The sequence below is a fragment of the Marmota flaviventris genome, chromosome 7 (genome assembly GCF_047511675.1).
Source record: "Marmota flaviventris isolate mMarFla1 chromosome 7, mMarFla1.hap1, whole genome shotgun sequence".
Taxonomy (NCBI): domain Eukaryota; kingdom Metazoa; phylum Chordata; class Mammalia; order Rodentia; family Sciuridae; genus Marmota; species Marmota flaviventris.
The window spans coordinates 84642516-84657343 of record NC_092504.1 but is presented as its reverse complement, the minus strand read 5'-3'; the positions used below and the strand labels follow the sequence as shown (position 1 = coordinate 84657343).

At 35.0% G+C, this 14828-nt stretch overlaps 1 protein-coding gene across 11 annotated transcripts in view; it reads right to left on the bottom strand.

Annotated features, from left to right (window-relative positions):
* Positions 1-852: 852 nt before the first annotated feature.
* Camk2d (calcium/calmodulin dependent protein kinase II delta) overlaps positions 853-14828 on the bottom strand; it is a 312829-nt gene continuing 298853 nt past the window's right edge. For 7 of the 11 annotated variants that reach the window (XM_071614450.1, XM_071614444.1, XM_027935392.3 and 4 more), the window contains 5 exons: positions 12881-12956; positions 7983-8077; positions 5809-6037; positions 4139-4234; positions 853-2956 (listed from right to left, as the gene is read on the bottom strand). In XM_071614450.1, coding sequence (XP_071470551.1) covers positions 4168-4234; positions 5809-6037; positions 7983-8077; positions 12881-12956 — 467 coding nt within the window. In that variant the 3' untranslated portion in view covers positions 853-2956; positions 4139-4167. Of the gene's footprint in view, positions 2957-4138; positions 4235-5764; positions 6038-7982; positions 8078-12880; positions 12957-14828 lie in introns of all 11 variants that reach the window. The other 4 variants (XM_071614446.1, XM_027935396.3, XM_027935398.3 and 1 more) reach the window with 2 other exon arrangements.

The following is a 14828-nucleotide window of genomic DNA, read 5'->3' as shown; positions in this document are numbered from 1 at the left end:
GGAAATAAAAGTTTCTTCAGAGGGAAACAATTGCTCAGGGTATCAAGACAGTCATGACAGAGTCCAACATTAAATCTAGGCCTATCTGATAAGAGTTCCATTGTGGTTCTGGGGTTCCATTGGGGTGTGGCCTTAGTTCAGTGACTATTAATGACATCCCTTCCTTGCCCTGGGATGTGACACACAGATCTTGTCCATGTAGACATTATACTCCAGCACAAGAGACACAAATCAAAGTATATTTTAGAAACAATGTGGTTAGCAGGAGTGGTAAACACAAGCTGCTATGTAAGAGAGAAAGCAAGCCCACAGCGCTACTGGAGATCTGCTGAAGGAGATGACACTTCCAACAGATCTCTAAGGAATGAGGAAGAATCATGTTTATCACTCAGGGGACAATATTCTAGGTAAGAAACACAAATAGATGTGAGAGAAATGTGTGTGTGGTATGTGGTGTCTTTAGCAATTAGAAATAAGTTGAGTTCTTCTGTCTACTCATGTTCAAAGTGCTAAGCAGCAGGGGCTGGGGTGCTTGCCTATGTACTGGAGATGATACCAGTGGTCTTTAGCCAGATTTGAGGGAGCAAAGGAACCTCTTAGCACCTGGATGAAAGGATGAATCAGAGGGCACAGGTCTAGAAGCTTTTAGGATCCTTAGCTGTTCACTATTTTCTCAGCAAAATTTCCCTGGAAAGATCATTGTTTTGTGCACAGAGAAAATTAACTTGCCATTATCACCGAGTGCAAGGTGTGATGTACTAAACGAATACCATAGTAGGACACGTCGCCTTTGACACTGGCCAACACCACGCATGCATAAAGACAATCCTTCAAGAAAGAAAGATGGACACATTGTCAGCAGAAATCACAAATTTATTAACTCTTAAATATATCAATCAGTCATTTACCATTATGGCAAGAAATATATACAGTGTCCCATGGTAAACTGCAGTGTTTCAAAATGATAGAAGATAATAAATGTGTAATTCAATTGTGGTGGAGAGAACAAATCACAATTTCCTCACATCTTAGTGCGGAAGACAAACTTGATCTACGGTAATACTTCAACACCACATGCTAAGTTAAAAGTGTAAAAAAAACCAATCTACACCTACTTTTTTTTTTTTTAAATACATGTATGCCACGTATAGCCGCTTCACAAAAAAGGTCAAAGAAATTAAAAAGGGAAAAATGAGGCCATTATTTTTTCACAGATCTCATTGGCAGGTTAACATGGCTCAATACATTTAATGTATATATTTATTTTAAATATATGTTGTTTTAAATTGTGTAATAATTATCAGAAAAGCTTCAACCCATCTACCATACGTCCACTAGCAACAATATGTAAGGTTATTAGTAATCAACACAGAAAGGTGAAATGAGAGAAAAGAGGGAGGGTTGTTTTTTTGTTGTTTTCCTTCTGCTTTAAAAAATAGGCTTCTGAGGACTGTAACTATGGTTAAAATAACGCTGATGGAGATTCCATGCACTAGAAAGTATTTCAGGGACGAGAAAAAACCTCACAGGAATTGAATCAACAAAGGAGAAGTGAGAAGCACAAAGAAAACCGGGACATTTCCCTTTGCTTTTTATTTTAAACTGGAAAATCCTAACTCCTTGGAGGGGGAGAATGATATTCTGACTCAAGAGAAAAGCTAAAAAAGCACAAGTTGCAAAGATCAAGTTCAAAATGCTTATGAGAGTGGAAACATCCCTAAGCTCTCTAACTTTAGAACGCTAGCTAATGGTGAGGCAGGAGGGGCCCTACACTTTCACAAGGTGGAAACGAGTGCTTTTGCACAAAAACCTAATCCACTCTCAGCTTGCTATTTTCCTGGCATCCATCCCAATTAGTAGGGTACACTGTAGTTTACAGAGACTTACTTGGTGTCTAAGTTTCAACAATTCCAATACATCCCACATAGTTGGGATATTTAAGTCCAAATAGAGCTTAAGCTTTATTTAAACTTTATTTTTATTCAATTATTTTTAAGTTCTGTGGGCCCAGAAGATGACCAAAAGTGCTGGTTCAGCTCCCTCCAAAATACCTCAGTTTTTATTTTACCATCGTTCTGCAAATTTCACTTTTATTCTGACACACTGCTATCCACAAGAGAAAAGAAGGAAAAAGAATGAGAACAAAAGAATAATAAAAAAGGAAGCATACAAAAGTAACAAAGAAATGGGATAAAATGAAGAGAACAGAGGACAGATTTGAGAAAGGAAAACAAAAATCAATTCAGCAAATCCACTAGAACAGTGTAGGTTCTAAAATGATCAAACTCATACGTGATGTGAATTTTTCCAGTTTACACTTTGACTAAATACATCATGGCTTTAGATGGCAGTTAACCAACTGATTCTTGCTTCTACATGCATATGTGATCTTTTTTTTTTTTTTTTTTTGCCCACATATCAACCCACTTTAATTGTTCAACAGCAAAGCTTTCAGTGAAAAATCACCCATTTCAACCAGGATCACACCCAGAAACTGAAAGTATATATATATTTATAGATATAGATATATATATTTTTGCCTTTTTAAAAAAACAAACAAGCCAAAACAGAGTTCTAAAAAATTTACATTTCTCTTACAAACTGTCATTCAGAGAACAATAATTTTTTAAGTCTGTTACATTAAATCTTGGCATAAACAGAGAAACTAGATGAATAGTTGTACTTGGAATATCCTGGGATTTTTTTTTTTTGTCTGACCTCCCCCTATTGGTTGTCAACAGTAATTTCAGTTTGCATGGAACATCCCCATCGTTGAAGTGTAAACAATGTACAGGAAGGAATATATGATAGATGATGCATCACGTATGCATGACATGTAGGACCTTCACAACTTCATGCACTCAGAAACATGCATGAAGAGGAGGAGAGGACGGCCCAGGGTTACCATCCGGTGCTTTGAGAACAAAGAATGCAGAAGTGGCACGTTGATAATTAGCTGAAAGGAGAAAAACGGAAGAAGACATAAGTTACGTTGCTTCATCAAATTGCTTTGCCACAGATGTGCCTAGGCCACAATTTTATAATTCAGTTAAAGATCAGATTAAAAACACTGCATATAAGAGATATTTGCTTAAAATCGTTATAAGATTAAAATACACAATATTAAAAAAAGTAAGGAAGAATACAAAATGACTCAGTATTATCTGTTTTTTTTTTTTTTTTTCACACAAAGCTAAGCTAGAAATAGAGACAGGGTCATAGACATCAAATTATTAAATATAAATATGTATTTTGAGTATTCATATTTACTAGACAAATTTAATAAATTAATATTATTGTTTGGTTGGAAGAGATCAGAAGTTCAAGTTCATCTTTAGGTTTTTCATTATTCTAAGACTCCTTGAGAAATTAAACTTTGAAATGAATTTAACAAGGAATATAGCCACTAGAATGGAAAAAAAATGATTATTTTTATTTCATTCTTTAAAGCAACCACTGAGAGCACTATTTCTTAGAAGTTCTTATAAGGTCCAGTTTTCGAGTGGGGAAAATATTAACAACAGCACCACACTTATCTGGATCCTAATCCAAGTGTCAGAAACACATTTTTAAAAACAACAACATAGGCATGAATTTAACTTTCAGTTATCCTGTGGAATACCTTACTTTGTACCTTTTAAATTTCAGCTTGATTTCCACTTGTGGCCTGTTCTCAGGAGGATCAAGTACCATCATGCTCAGTCAGGCACAGCAAACTAATTTACATATTAACCTCAGCCAACTGCTTACAGCAATTGCAACTTCTAGAAAATAGTAAATCACCAAAGGATTCTAAAGGTGAATAAAAATTAGTCTGGATAATTGAGAGTTGTCTGAATTGACTCCAACATAACTGACTGTTGGTCTGAGAACTCCAGGATTCTAAAATAACACAATCCAACAACTACAGGAAAAAGGTCCTTCTCAGCATGTATTACCTTTAAAATTAAGGGTTATATTCTAAAGTGGATGTTAGACATAGGAGTTCATGCAACACTGCTATGGATTTTTAAAGACCTTGTATGTGTTTCATGGAATATAATGCAGAACAAATATCCTCCAGGAAAGAAAATCAGCCATGCAGCCTTTCTGAGATTAGCTCCAATTGCAAAGTATCCCGGAGCAGGATGCTACTTACAAGACCCATATGTGAATGGTTTTCAGGCCTTAGATGTTTTGCCACAAAGAGGTGCCTCCTGAGAAGTTTTCTTTCCCATTTGGAATACATGGTGGCCTATTAAGAGAAGCCCCATTTAAGCCACCTGGCATAAAAGGAAGTTTTCTTAAATAGGCTCTATCCCATCAACACTTCAGGGAATTGCAGAAAAACCCAGCCCCTGCTACCACACAAATGGAATTCCCTTCTATGTTAACTGGCAATTTTTGTTGTACCTCTTTGGGGTAAAAAAAACCACACAAACACAAAAATAGTTGTTTTCATTATCTTCATATTCCTTTAGTGCCTTTATCTTGATGATATAACTATCGTTTTTGGAATTTCAACCTATTGCTTTTAAGGTATTTTTTTTTTGTCTTTATTGACCATACCCCCCCCCCCCCTTTTTTTTTTTGCAAAATCCAACAGTGATATAATTATTGAGGCTATACAGAAGGCCGCTGAAAACCACTGTGGTATATAGCAAACTAAGATATCATGATGGATTCTCTGGAGTGAGTTGAGTGGCTGTTTGTATGGACTTGACTTCCCATTCCACACCCTCAACTACCAACAGGTGATGTGGGGAGAGAATTTAAAGAGATCAGCAGTGGACTAAATAAATATCTCTTCCATCTAAGCTCCCTTACTGATCATCTTGTCCTACTTGGCCCATGTAAACCTCTTTTCCTCCATATGTCCTTTAATCCAGTTGAAGCCAATCTTCCTCACCCATAACTGGCTACCATATTAGCCCAAATCCTGACATTACTTTTCTTCATGATGCTCCCTTAGTTAGGACTATCTTCCCTTTGATCTTTTTATGTTTCTATGTTTCCAGTAACACTTGTCATTTAACCCTTGTCTAAGATTCTATTTTATATGCGAAGTGTTAACAGCAGTGTGCTCTTTGGGTTCCTCATTCTACTTTACTCTTCAGTTGATTATAAACTTGATTGCAGAATTTTATTTATTTATAAAAATAAATAATTTTTATTTATTTTTATTTATTTCAGTTAGTTACTTTCTGAACTAGAATGTATGTTCCTTGAGGGGCAAAGGCCTTTATCTCACATTGTACCTGGCACAGGTGAAACACCTCAGAGATGTGATTATTGACTGGTAGTCAAATACAACATTTGAGGTAGAGCAGTGAGGTGAGAAAGCACTGCAATACTTGATATTTGCTTGGTAAAATTGATTTATAAGTTTTCTAATGTCAGTCAATGAGCCCTAGGGGGTAATCTAGGAAGTGAAGCTTCTTATAGTTCACGGGCCATTTTACAAACCCTGCTCTATGCTTTCCTTCTACATCACCTTCCTCGGCCAATTGTGAAAATGAAGTCACAAATATTTTGCCTTATTACATGAATCCTTCTGATTTAACCATATAATAAATCAGTAGATAGTGACAGTATAGTTTCTAATTCCTGTCAAAAACTATGGTGTACTGCTTTATGGCAAGTTTTATTGGCTCATCTGATTGACTGTCCCAGAGAATTGTAGACTCTCCCAAGGAAGGCCTTTATTTCCACCAATGTGATCAACCACTAGCATTAAATAACATATGCCATGCTATTAACAGTGGAATAAGTAGAAGGAGCTGACCATAGGTATAGTAACAAAGAAGCTGACAGCCTGGAAATATTTACTTGATGGGTACTGTTGGTGACCCCGAGCGATGAAAATGAACATTCTGCCACTTTCCATCCCTGCGGTGCCACACGCGGGTCTCTTCTGACTGCATTGTCTTTGGCATTCCACTGCCATCCATATACTGTGTGAGCCTAATGTATGCTATGCAGGCAGCATCGTCCCCGACCAGATGGACATGAGGATTTAGGATAATAGTGTGGATTGGTTTATTGCTTTTGGACAAAGCTGAAAAAGAACAACATGATAAGAAAGCAATTAGTGTCTATGTAAAGTGAACCAAAACCAGTAATAACTCCAGTTGATACTAATAGATGAAATGCTACTTATTAACTCCTTAGTTAATTAATTAATTAATCTGGCTATTTGCACTAATCTGATGATGGGTGCTGTCTAAAGTATAAAGGATAAGAGAAAAGAACAAAAGGGAAAACAGTTTTTTCTTTGATACCCTTTATAGACCATTTACATGCTATTTTAGAAATTTTGATTGATTGGGAGAAAAAGCTATAGTGTATTTATTTGTAATGGGAAATGATTAGAAACAGAAGACATAATAGGAATAGAAGTGGAGAAGGCCAGGCGCAGGTGCTCTGAGCAGCAGCTGTCATCTCAATGAATGACCTGCTGGGGTAGTTCACAGGATAGCTTGTAGTGGAGTGTGTTTTTGGTAACAAACACAGACAAGAAAACAGCAAATATCAAGCCCAGAGACCACTGTCTCCAAGAAAGGCTGGTCACAGCATGAATTTGTTTCTGTATCACATCCTGTGACTCCTCCATGTAGTGCAGTCCAGTCCATGATAACCTATCTGTGATTATTAAGTGAAAATCCACAATTTGGTGTTGGCCAAATAGGTTCTAACCATCTTTCTTTTGACTAAGTAGTGCTCATGAGGCTCCCATCTCTAGTGTTTTAATAGTAACTACCTATTCTACTTACTCAGTTACCAGGAGACATGAGGACTTAGTACACATTACTTATTGATGGTATTTCTCTTTGATCACTAGAACAGTTTGAACTGAAACCTGCTTCTCATTCTCAGAAAATACTATGTATATTACTCAAAATACTACTGTCACATAAAAAAGGCAGTGTCACGCTGAAATAAGTTAAAATATTAATAGGTTAATGGATTCTTTTTACTGCTGATGAGATGATGTTGATTAAGAGTCAGATAGAGGAAATATGATATGCTGTCAATCAGAGCACTAGAACTTAGAGAATATGAGAACATTTACTAAAGCTTTGATCAGGTGAATTTGTCACCTAGTGTGCAAATACATGGTGCATATAAGTAAAAGCAATTCATAATACATGTTAAAAATCCACGTCAAGGCCAGCATTTTTATCAATGTTTATAATTACTGAAAGTGAGCTTAATTATCCTAATCATTACTATAATTTCTTTTTAAATCAACAAGATCTCACTGCAAAAACAATGAGTTCACTGCAGGCATCATGAAAATATAACTTCTAATAACATTAGGAGTAAGGGAAAGAAGAAAAAGGGAATTCCTGGTTTACTCATTTTTTGATGGCCTGAGGTATTTCTATAGGAGAAACTTCTGTCATTTTCTCTGAAATGTGTCTGTTTTATCTGAGACCACTAAAATTTTGAAAATAAGCACCAAATATGCTTCACAGAATTCTTCTCTGTAGAACATTCTGTGTGCTGTGGTTTTTAAAATTTTTCTTACACAAACAGTTTTAAAAACCTTGAAATAATACTTTTCTTAATAACATTATGCAGTTTATATTATACATTCCCTTGGACTTAATGGGTGCATTCCATCAAAATTATCTTTTATCCAGGGCTGGGGATGTAGCTCAGTGGTAGAGGGCTTGCCCTTGGTTGTATCCCCACTGCCACCACCACCACGACCACCCCCCTCCCCCGCCCACAAAGCCTTTTATCCAAAGGCAGATGTTTTTCAAAACACCATAAACCTTTTAAGTTTGTCTGTCTCTCTGTCTGTCTCTCCTTATGTGTATATATACAGTGTGAATGTATATATAAACATTATTTTCAGTTTCGAACACAAAATGCTTGTAAAATGATGCTGAACAAAGCGTTTCTTATTGCAGAAAAGAGACAAAGAGTTTGCAAATTTGGGAGAAATTCGCAGAGAAGTTGGAAAAAGCACGTTGTTGAATTTGGAGTAAATGTACCATTTTCAAAGTAGAATCGGTGAAAATCCATCCCTTCCACTAAGTTACCCAAAGCTTCAGGTTCAAAGGCAGTAAGACCCGGGTCACAGATTTTTCTGTAGGAAAAAAAAAAATAATAAAAATAGTCAATCGATAAATGTGCTGATATGTTCTGTTCTTCTATGTGCAAAACATTCTTAGTTATCAATCAGAGAAGAAGAGAGCCTCTGAAAGCCACTAAAAATATGAAATTTCTAGCATAGACCTTGGTAGGGTGGGCTGATGAATAAAGTTCAAAAAGAAACTTTGTAGAGAGCTATAATTGGGGAAAACTAATTAACTGATTTAAATAGAAGTGTTTCCTTTTAAGAATGTCTACTTCTTTGTTTCCAAAGTGAATTATCCATTTGTTCTAACTCTTATTGTTCTTTAAATGTTTTCCATATTTTATAGTTCAAGTCTAAACATACACCAAGCCCTATAAAAGCAGCTTTGGTTCTAAAATTAAATATTTTGGAACAATATTTTGATGAATCACACCTTCTATATTCACATGAAAAATCTATATCATAATTGACTTAAAGGTATCACATCCTATGCTTCTTGGCATGTCCTCAAGACTTAACTGAGTTTAAGTTTAAAGTTTACTTTCAAAAGATAATAAATAGGAGGTTAAAATACACATAATAGATTTCTTCTGTATTTTTTCATTAAAATTTTTTTTCCCCAGAACTGGGGGTTAAACCCAGGGGTACAATACTACTGAGCTACCTCCTCAAACTTTCTTTTATTTTTGTGAATTTTATTTGGAGACAAGGTCTTACTAAGTTATCCAAGCTGGCCCTGAACTTGAGATCCTCCTGCCTTAACCTCCTGAGTAGCAGAAGTGTGTGCTACTGTGGCCAGCAAAATTTCTTTAAGTTTTTTATTTTTTTTGGTACTCTATCCCTGAGCTACATCCCTACCTAAATTTCTTAATTATTCAATAGAAAAACAATTTTTATAAGTCAAACTATGGTTCTTCAAAGTGCAGTACTCTTCATAGAATGTGCGGCAAGGTAGGAGATCACAGCAATTACCCTGTGCGGTAAGGAAAGTCGCAAAAAGGTCAGGGGCGATGCTGAGTTTATAAATTCTGTCTGAGGTTGCCTGTGGGGCAAGTGTCTTTTAAGCTCCCGTCATATATTTAAAATCTCTTTCTATTAACAACAGTGTTCCTGGGGGAAATTCTGGGAAGTGAAATTGGCCAAATTATGTTGTTTTATTGTGTATTCTGTGCATGTAGAAATATGTAAGTCCCATTAGTATGAACAGCTATTATGCACCGATAAAAAATGTGAGGAGAAAAAAAAAAAAGAATAGTGTTCCTATGGTAACAGGAATCTATTCTGCCAGAAGCTATTATTTCCCTCTATAAATAGGAGTTTGGGTTGTCAATATCAGTGAACCAAAATTCTTACTACTTGACATCATTTCTAAGATCATCTGGGAATCACTATATTTTGATGAATATTTTTACACAACCTTCAGAAGAAAACTAATTAATTTGGGGAAAACTATAGTTGTAATATAGTTGTAAATCTGTTAATCTATTTTTTCTCTCTTCACTCATCTATCCAACAATCAATCAATCATCTATCTCTTCTGCATTTAGAAAAGATTCACAAAGCTGCCATTTGATGTGTGTGTATGTGTTATGAGCAGGTGTTCTATGGACCAGTTGACAGAGCTTTATCAATACATCCAAAATCTACCAAATGGAAGTGCTGTTAGACTATCTCTAGGCCTAAAAGTACAAAATGGGACCCAAAGCCTCTATGAGCAAAGGAATTAGTGAACCAATGTGATCCCTAGGCACTGTGTTACTTTTAATACCCCACTTTAAAGGGTCTGAGAATACAGATAATACTCTACTTTTGCCTGGCTACAATTGTCCTCTGTGTCTGAATAAAAAACAATGACAAAGCACATTTTTTTTTAAACCATTCCTCAGGGGAATGCTATTACTAAAGTGTTTTTTTTTTTTTTGCATTGTTGTTATTTTTAAAAATAATATGATTATTATTTGGAGAATCAGATGAGTCTAACAAGGTTACAATAGCAAAAAAAATAGAAGAAAAGGTTCTATGGTAGAGAGTTAAAAACAATTGTTTAATAACTGTGTCTGATGACAAAAAGTATTCTTCTAAACTCCATTTTTTAAAAAAAAAAACTGTTTCTTTTATTCCAAGTATATATATTTTATTTGGTCTTGTTAAAGAATTGGAGATTTATATATATATATATATATATATATATATATATATATATATATATATATAATTTTTATATATATTTATATATATATATATAAATGTATACACATGTGTTTGTATATACATAAACATTTAATTTATAAGAATCAGCACCTGATTTAACTTAGTTCTTCCATTTGCTCTCTTCCATATTTTATATTTGCCTAGTGCTATAATATATAATGTCTCCCCTAGGCCCATGTGTTGAGGCTTAGTTCCAATCCCAGGGTACTTCCGGGATGTGGTAGAACCTTTAGGAGGTGGGGCCTAGTGGAAGGAAGTTAGGCTACTAGAGGTGTGGTCTTGAAGAATATATTAAGACTCCAGCACTGCTTCTTCCTCACTTTTGCTTCCCAGCCACCACAAGATAAATGTGCTCTTGCCATGATATACCGTACTGCTATGAGCCCCAAACAATAGGGGCTTGTGCTCCATGACCAATGGATCATGGACTGATACCTCTGAAAGCATGAGCCAAAATGAAGTTTTCCTCTTTTTAAGTGGACTATCTCAGGTATTTTGTTACAGTAAGGAAAGACAACACAGCTATTTATCACTAATGAAAAAAAGGCAATACTTGCCTTTGGAAATTTGGAAAGAATAAAAAGGAAGCAGAAAAAAGATCTACCCATAATTTCATTTCTCAGAGACAACCTCTTTCTTTTTCTTTTTTTAAAAATATTTATTTTTTAGTTGTAGTTGAACAAAATACCTTTATTTTATTTATTTATTTTTATGTGGTGTTGAGGATGAACCCAAGCCTTGCACATGCTAGGCGAGCACTTCACCACTGAGCCACAACTCCGGCCCCTTTATTTTTCTTTTACAAGAGTAATTTGACACATTTCATTCTACTTTCAATGCTTTTTCTTATGTTTGAATAATTATGTACATACATCTTTATATCCTACTTTTCTTTTCAGCAAAAACACCGCAAGTATTTTGCCAGGTCACTAGAAACTCTACATAAACATAAACATCCATTGTACTAATGGCACTCAAGATTATGTAATGGTTACCATAATGTTATACTTTTATGTTGTCTCAAATTTTCAATATTATGAATATGCTTCAATGTATACCTGTGTTTATAAATCTTATACCATGTTTTAGATTCAAAATTCATGTAAAAAAGCTGGGTGCGGAAGCACATGCCTGTAATTCCAACAACTCAGGAGGCTGAGGCAGGGGGATTACAAGTTCAAGGCCAGCCTCAGCAATTTAGGAAAACCTTAAGAGATTTAGTGAGAACTTGTCTCAAAATAAAAAATTAAAAAGGCTGGAAATATAGCTCAGTAGTAAAATGCCCTGGGTTCAATTCCCAGAACCTAAATCCATGTCATGTTAAATTCTTATAAGTAGGACTATAGGATTAAAATGAACCTTTATGAAAACTTTCTAGTATATAACAACTAATGCCCTCCACCGCTAATTCAACCAGCCTGAATGTTTGCAACCATTTATGTTCCATTCTATGGTGTAGGAAAGTCACTGTCAACCTGCAGTATTTGTGCTTATCTGGTGTAAGGAGAGACTGCATACCTACTGATCTGATAATCAGAAAATGCTTTTGCAATTAGGTTTGCACATTCTTATTTAGTGGACATGAACATGCTTTTGTTAGTTTACTTTTCATTTGTATTTCCTCTTGTGTCGATAGTCTGTTCTTGTTCTTTATCTATTATTTTTTCTGCTTTTCAATTTTATTGACACAATATAAAACATTATTTTTTAAAACGTTATATTTTTCTTATTTTATTGTTTGTCTCAGAATTCTTTTTGATTCTTTAACGTATATAAATTAACTAAATAAACTAAAAAGTTTATCTTCTCATTTATGATTATTTCCCCATTAAAAGCTTGCAAAGATTTTTATAACCAGAGATCAGAGTCAATCACATTTTTTGCATTTAACTCTTTGACTCAAGTGAAAACTCACTTTGCTGTATTGAGTAAGGAGGCTTGGACAGATTTTTATTCCAAATAGCTAACTTATGAACTCACATACATTGTGCAATAAACCTTCATGCCCCATTTAAATGGAATGCATTATTTGTACTTAAGCTGATTTCCTTCATATAACCCACAAACCACTTATTTAGAAACTTTAAATAAAGCATTAGAATCTTTTCTTCAAGTAAAATTTCTTTTAAGAGATAAACACATGGAAGAAATGCAGGTCGAGAAAGCTGAGCTGCACTGTGAAGAGGGAGAAGGCTGCCTGTTGTAGCCATTTAATCTCTTTGTCTCCGCCTCCTTGCAGAACTGCAAGAAAAATGATTTCTTAACCCCAAATGCACCTTTTCTGTGCTTTCCTGTTTTTTGTGTCTGTGCCCAGATGGACTGCTCTGCCTGCATGCCCTTCACTCATACATTTATGATTACACATCTGTGCATTTGCAAAGAAATCTCCAGTCCTTGGAAGTTTTGTCATCGCTCTCTGAAATCCTAAATACATTTATTTTTCTCTTGAGGGCCCTTCATCATTTATAAGAAATAAAATTGTTGATGCCATATTAAATCTGGGATGAAATATATATGAGTGCAGATATGTTAAAGAAAGCAATCACACTGAAAGCACATTTTCCATATGTATGAAAGCAAAATAAATGTGCATCTACTCACGTGTAAGCTTCGAAGTCCCCATTATTGATGGCTTCAATCAGTTGTTCAGTGACCTTGATAATCTCTTGCTTTCGTGCTAAAGGCAAAGACATATATAGCAATGGGTGAGAACAAAGGACAAAAACCATATAAAATGTTACTCTAATAATATTGCTATTTCCCTTAAATAGCATTATCACCTATGATACACCCTTCAGGGAAGACAGCATGAATGTTCCTTTCTCCAGTCTTGCTGCTTGAAGTGCACAGACTAGCAGCTCCTACCTCTTCTGGGGACTGTTAGAAACATAGATTCTCAGGTCTCACTCCAGACCTACAGATTCAGAGTCTGCTTTTTAACAGGACTCTCAGATGATTCCTGGGCACATTCACCTTTGGGGCACACAACTACATTCCCTTTGTTAGAAAATATTAGCCATCTGGAAGGTCAAATTAATTTTTACTACCTTTTCAATTTCACTGAATTTGTGATCATTTTCCTCCTCACCATGAACAATAATGTCATTTAAAAAGTTAACATAGAACTGGGCATGGTGGCCTAGGCGTATAATCCCAGCTACTTAGAAGGCTGATGCAGGAGAATCACAAGTGCAAGGTCAGCAGCTCAGTGGTATCCCACTGCCCCTGGGTTCATTCCAATTGAAAAAAGAAAGAGAAGAGAAGAGAAGAGAAGAAGGAAGGAAGGAAGGAAGGAAGGAAGGAAGGAAGGAAGGAAGGAAGGAAGGAAGGAAGGAAGGAAGGAAGGAAAAGAAAGAAAGAGAGAGAGAGAGAAAGAAAGAGAGAGAGAGAGAGAGAAAGAAGGAAGGAAGGAAGGAAGGAAGGAAAGATGATGTTAATATTAAAAAAACCTCTAAGAACATATGTCTATCTTCATAGTAAAGATATCTTGCATTGATTCATTCAATTTTATGTAATTATTTGCATCTTCTGTTTAGCTCAACCAATCTTACAAAAGAGGCAACACTGTGATTGGCCGTGATATTTAGATAAATGGTATTTTGTAAATTGGAGTAACATAAATGCAGGCAGATGAGAGGATAGAAGTCCCTCTGTACAGCTGTCAAACCAACACCAAACACGATTTGTTTCTATTTCAAATTCACAATTGGTAAAACTACTAATAGTTGGTTTGGCTCATAATTCTTTTCTAATTACATAGACTTAAGTGTTCTTCCCTGTTTTTTTTTTGGATGCCTATAGTTCCTGTATCATTCATTTGGCAATTATGTATATGACAAAATCATTTTAGTTAAACCACATTATTACTTGTTTTAAGTTGGTATTAAACTTTGTATAGTGTAACCTGTCTTTTTAGTTAAATGTTTCCTAAAAACAAAGCTTTGGTTATTTCTTAGAATCCCCTGAAAAGCTTTGTCCAATGTCTTTAATAAAATAGATGTTCAATAAGTTTATGAATTTGGTCAATTCAGACTAAGGATAAACTTTTCTTGATTTCAAAACACTGTCCTTTTACTTACATTTAAAAATTTAAATATGATTGGATTTTTTAAAGAACATTGTGATTCTCCCCTAATGGTACTAAAAATAGTCTAGGGGTGGGGAGTCACAGAAAGTCATCTCCAATCTATCTTAGTGAGGCAGTGAGATGGCTATTCATCATAGAAAAACTGACCTTTGGTTTTAGTCCTTTATTCATTAAAAGAACCAGTTTGAATTTTTTCTGAATCTGATCTTCAGGTTTTAATTGCAAACTTAAAAGTTTGATTAACTTTTAAACTCCAGATTATCACAGTGATAACTTTCCATATTTAAAAAATAAATATTCTATAAATCTAATTTGACTCCACTAAATGAAACTACCTCATAGCAAATAAACATGATCATTATATTTGTCCATAAAATGGTTGCTAACAATGTAAAGGTCTATAATATTAAAATAACACCGTATAGGTTAGAATTCATATTCTGATGCCTAATTCCCTTTCAT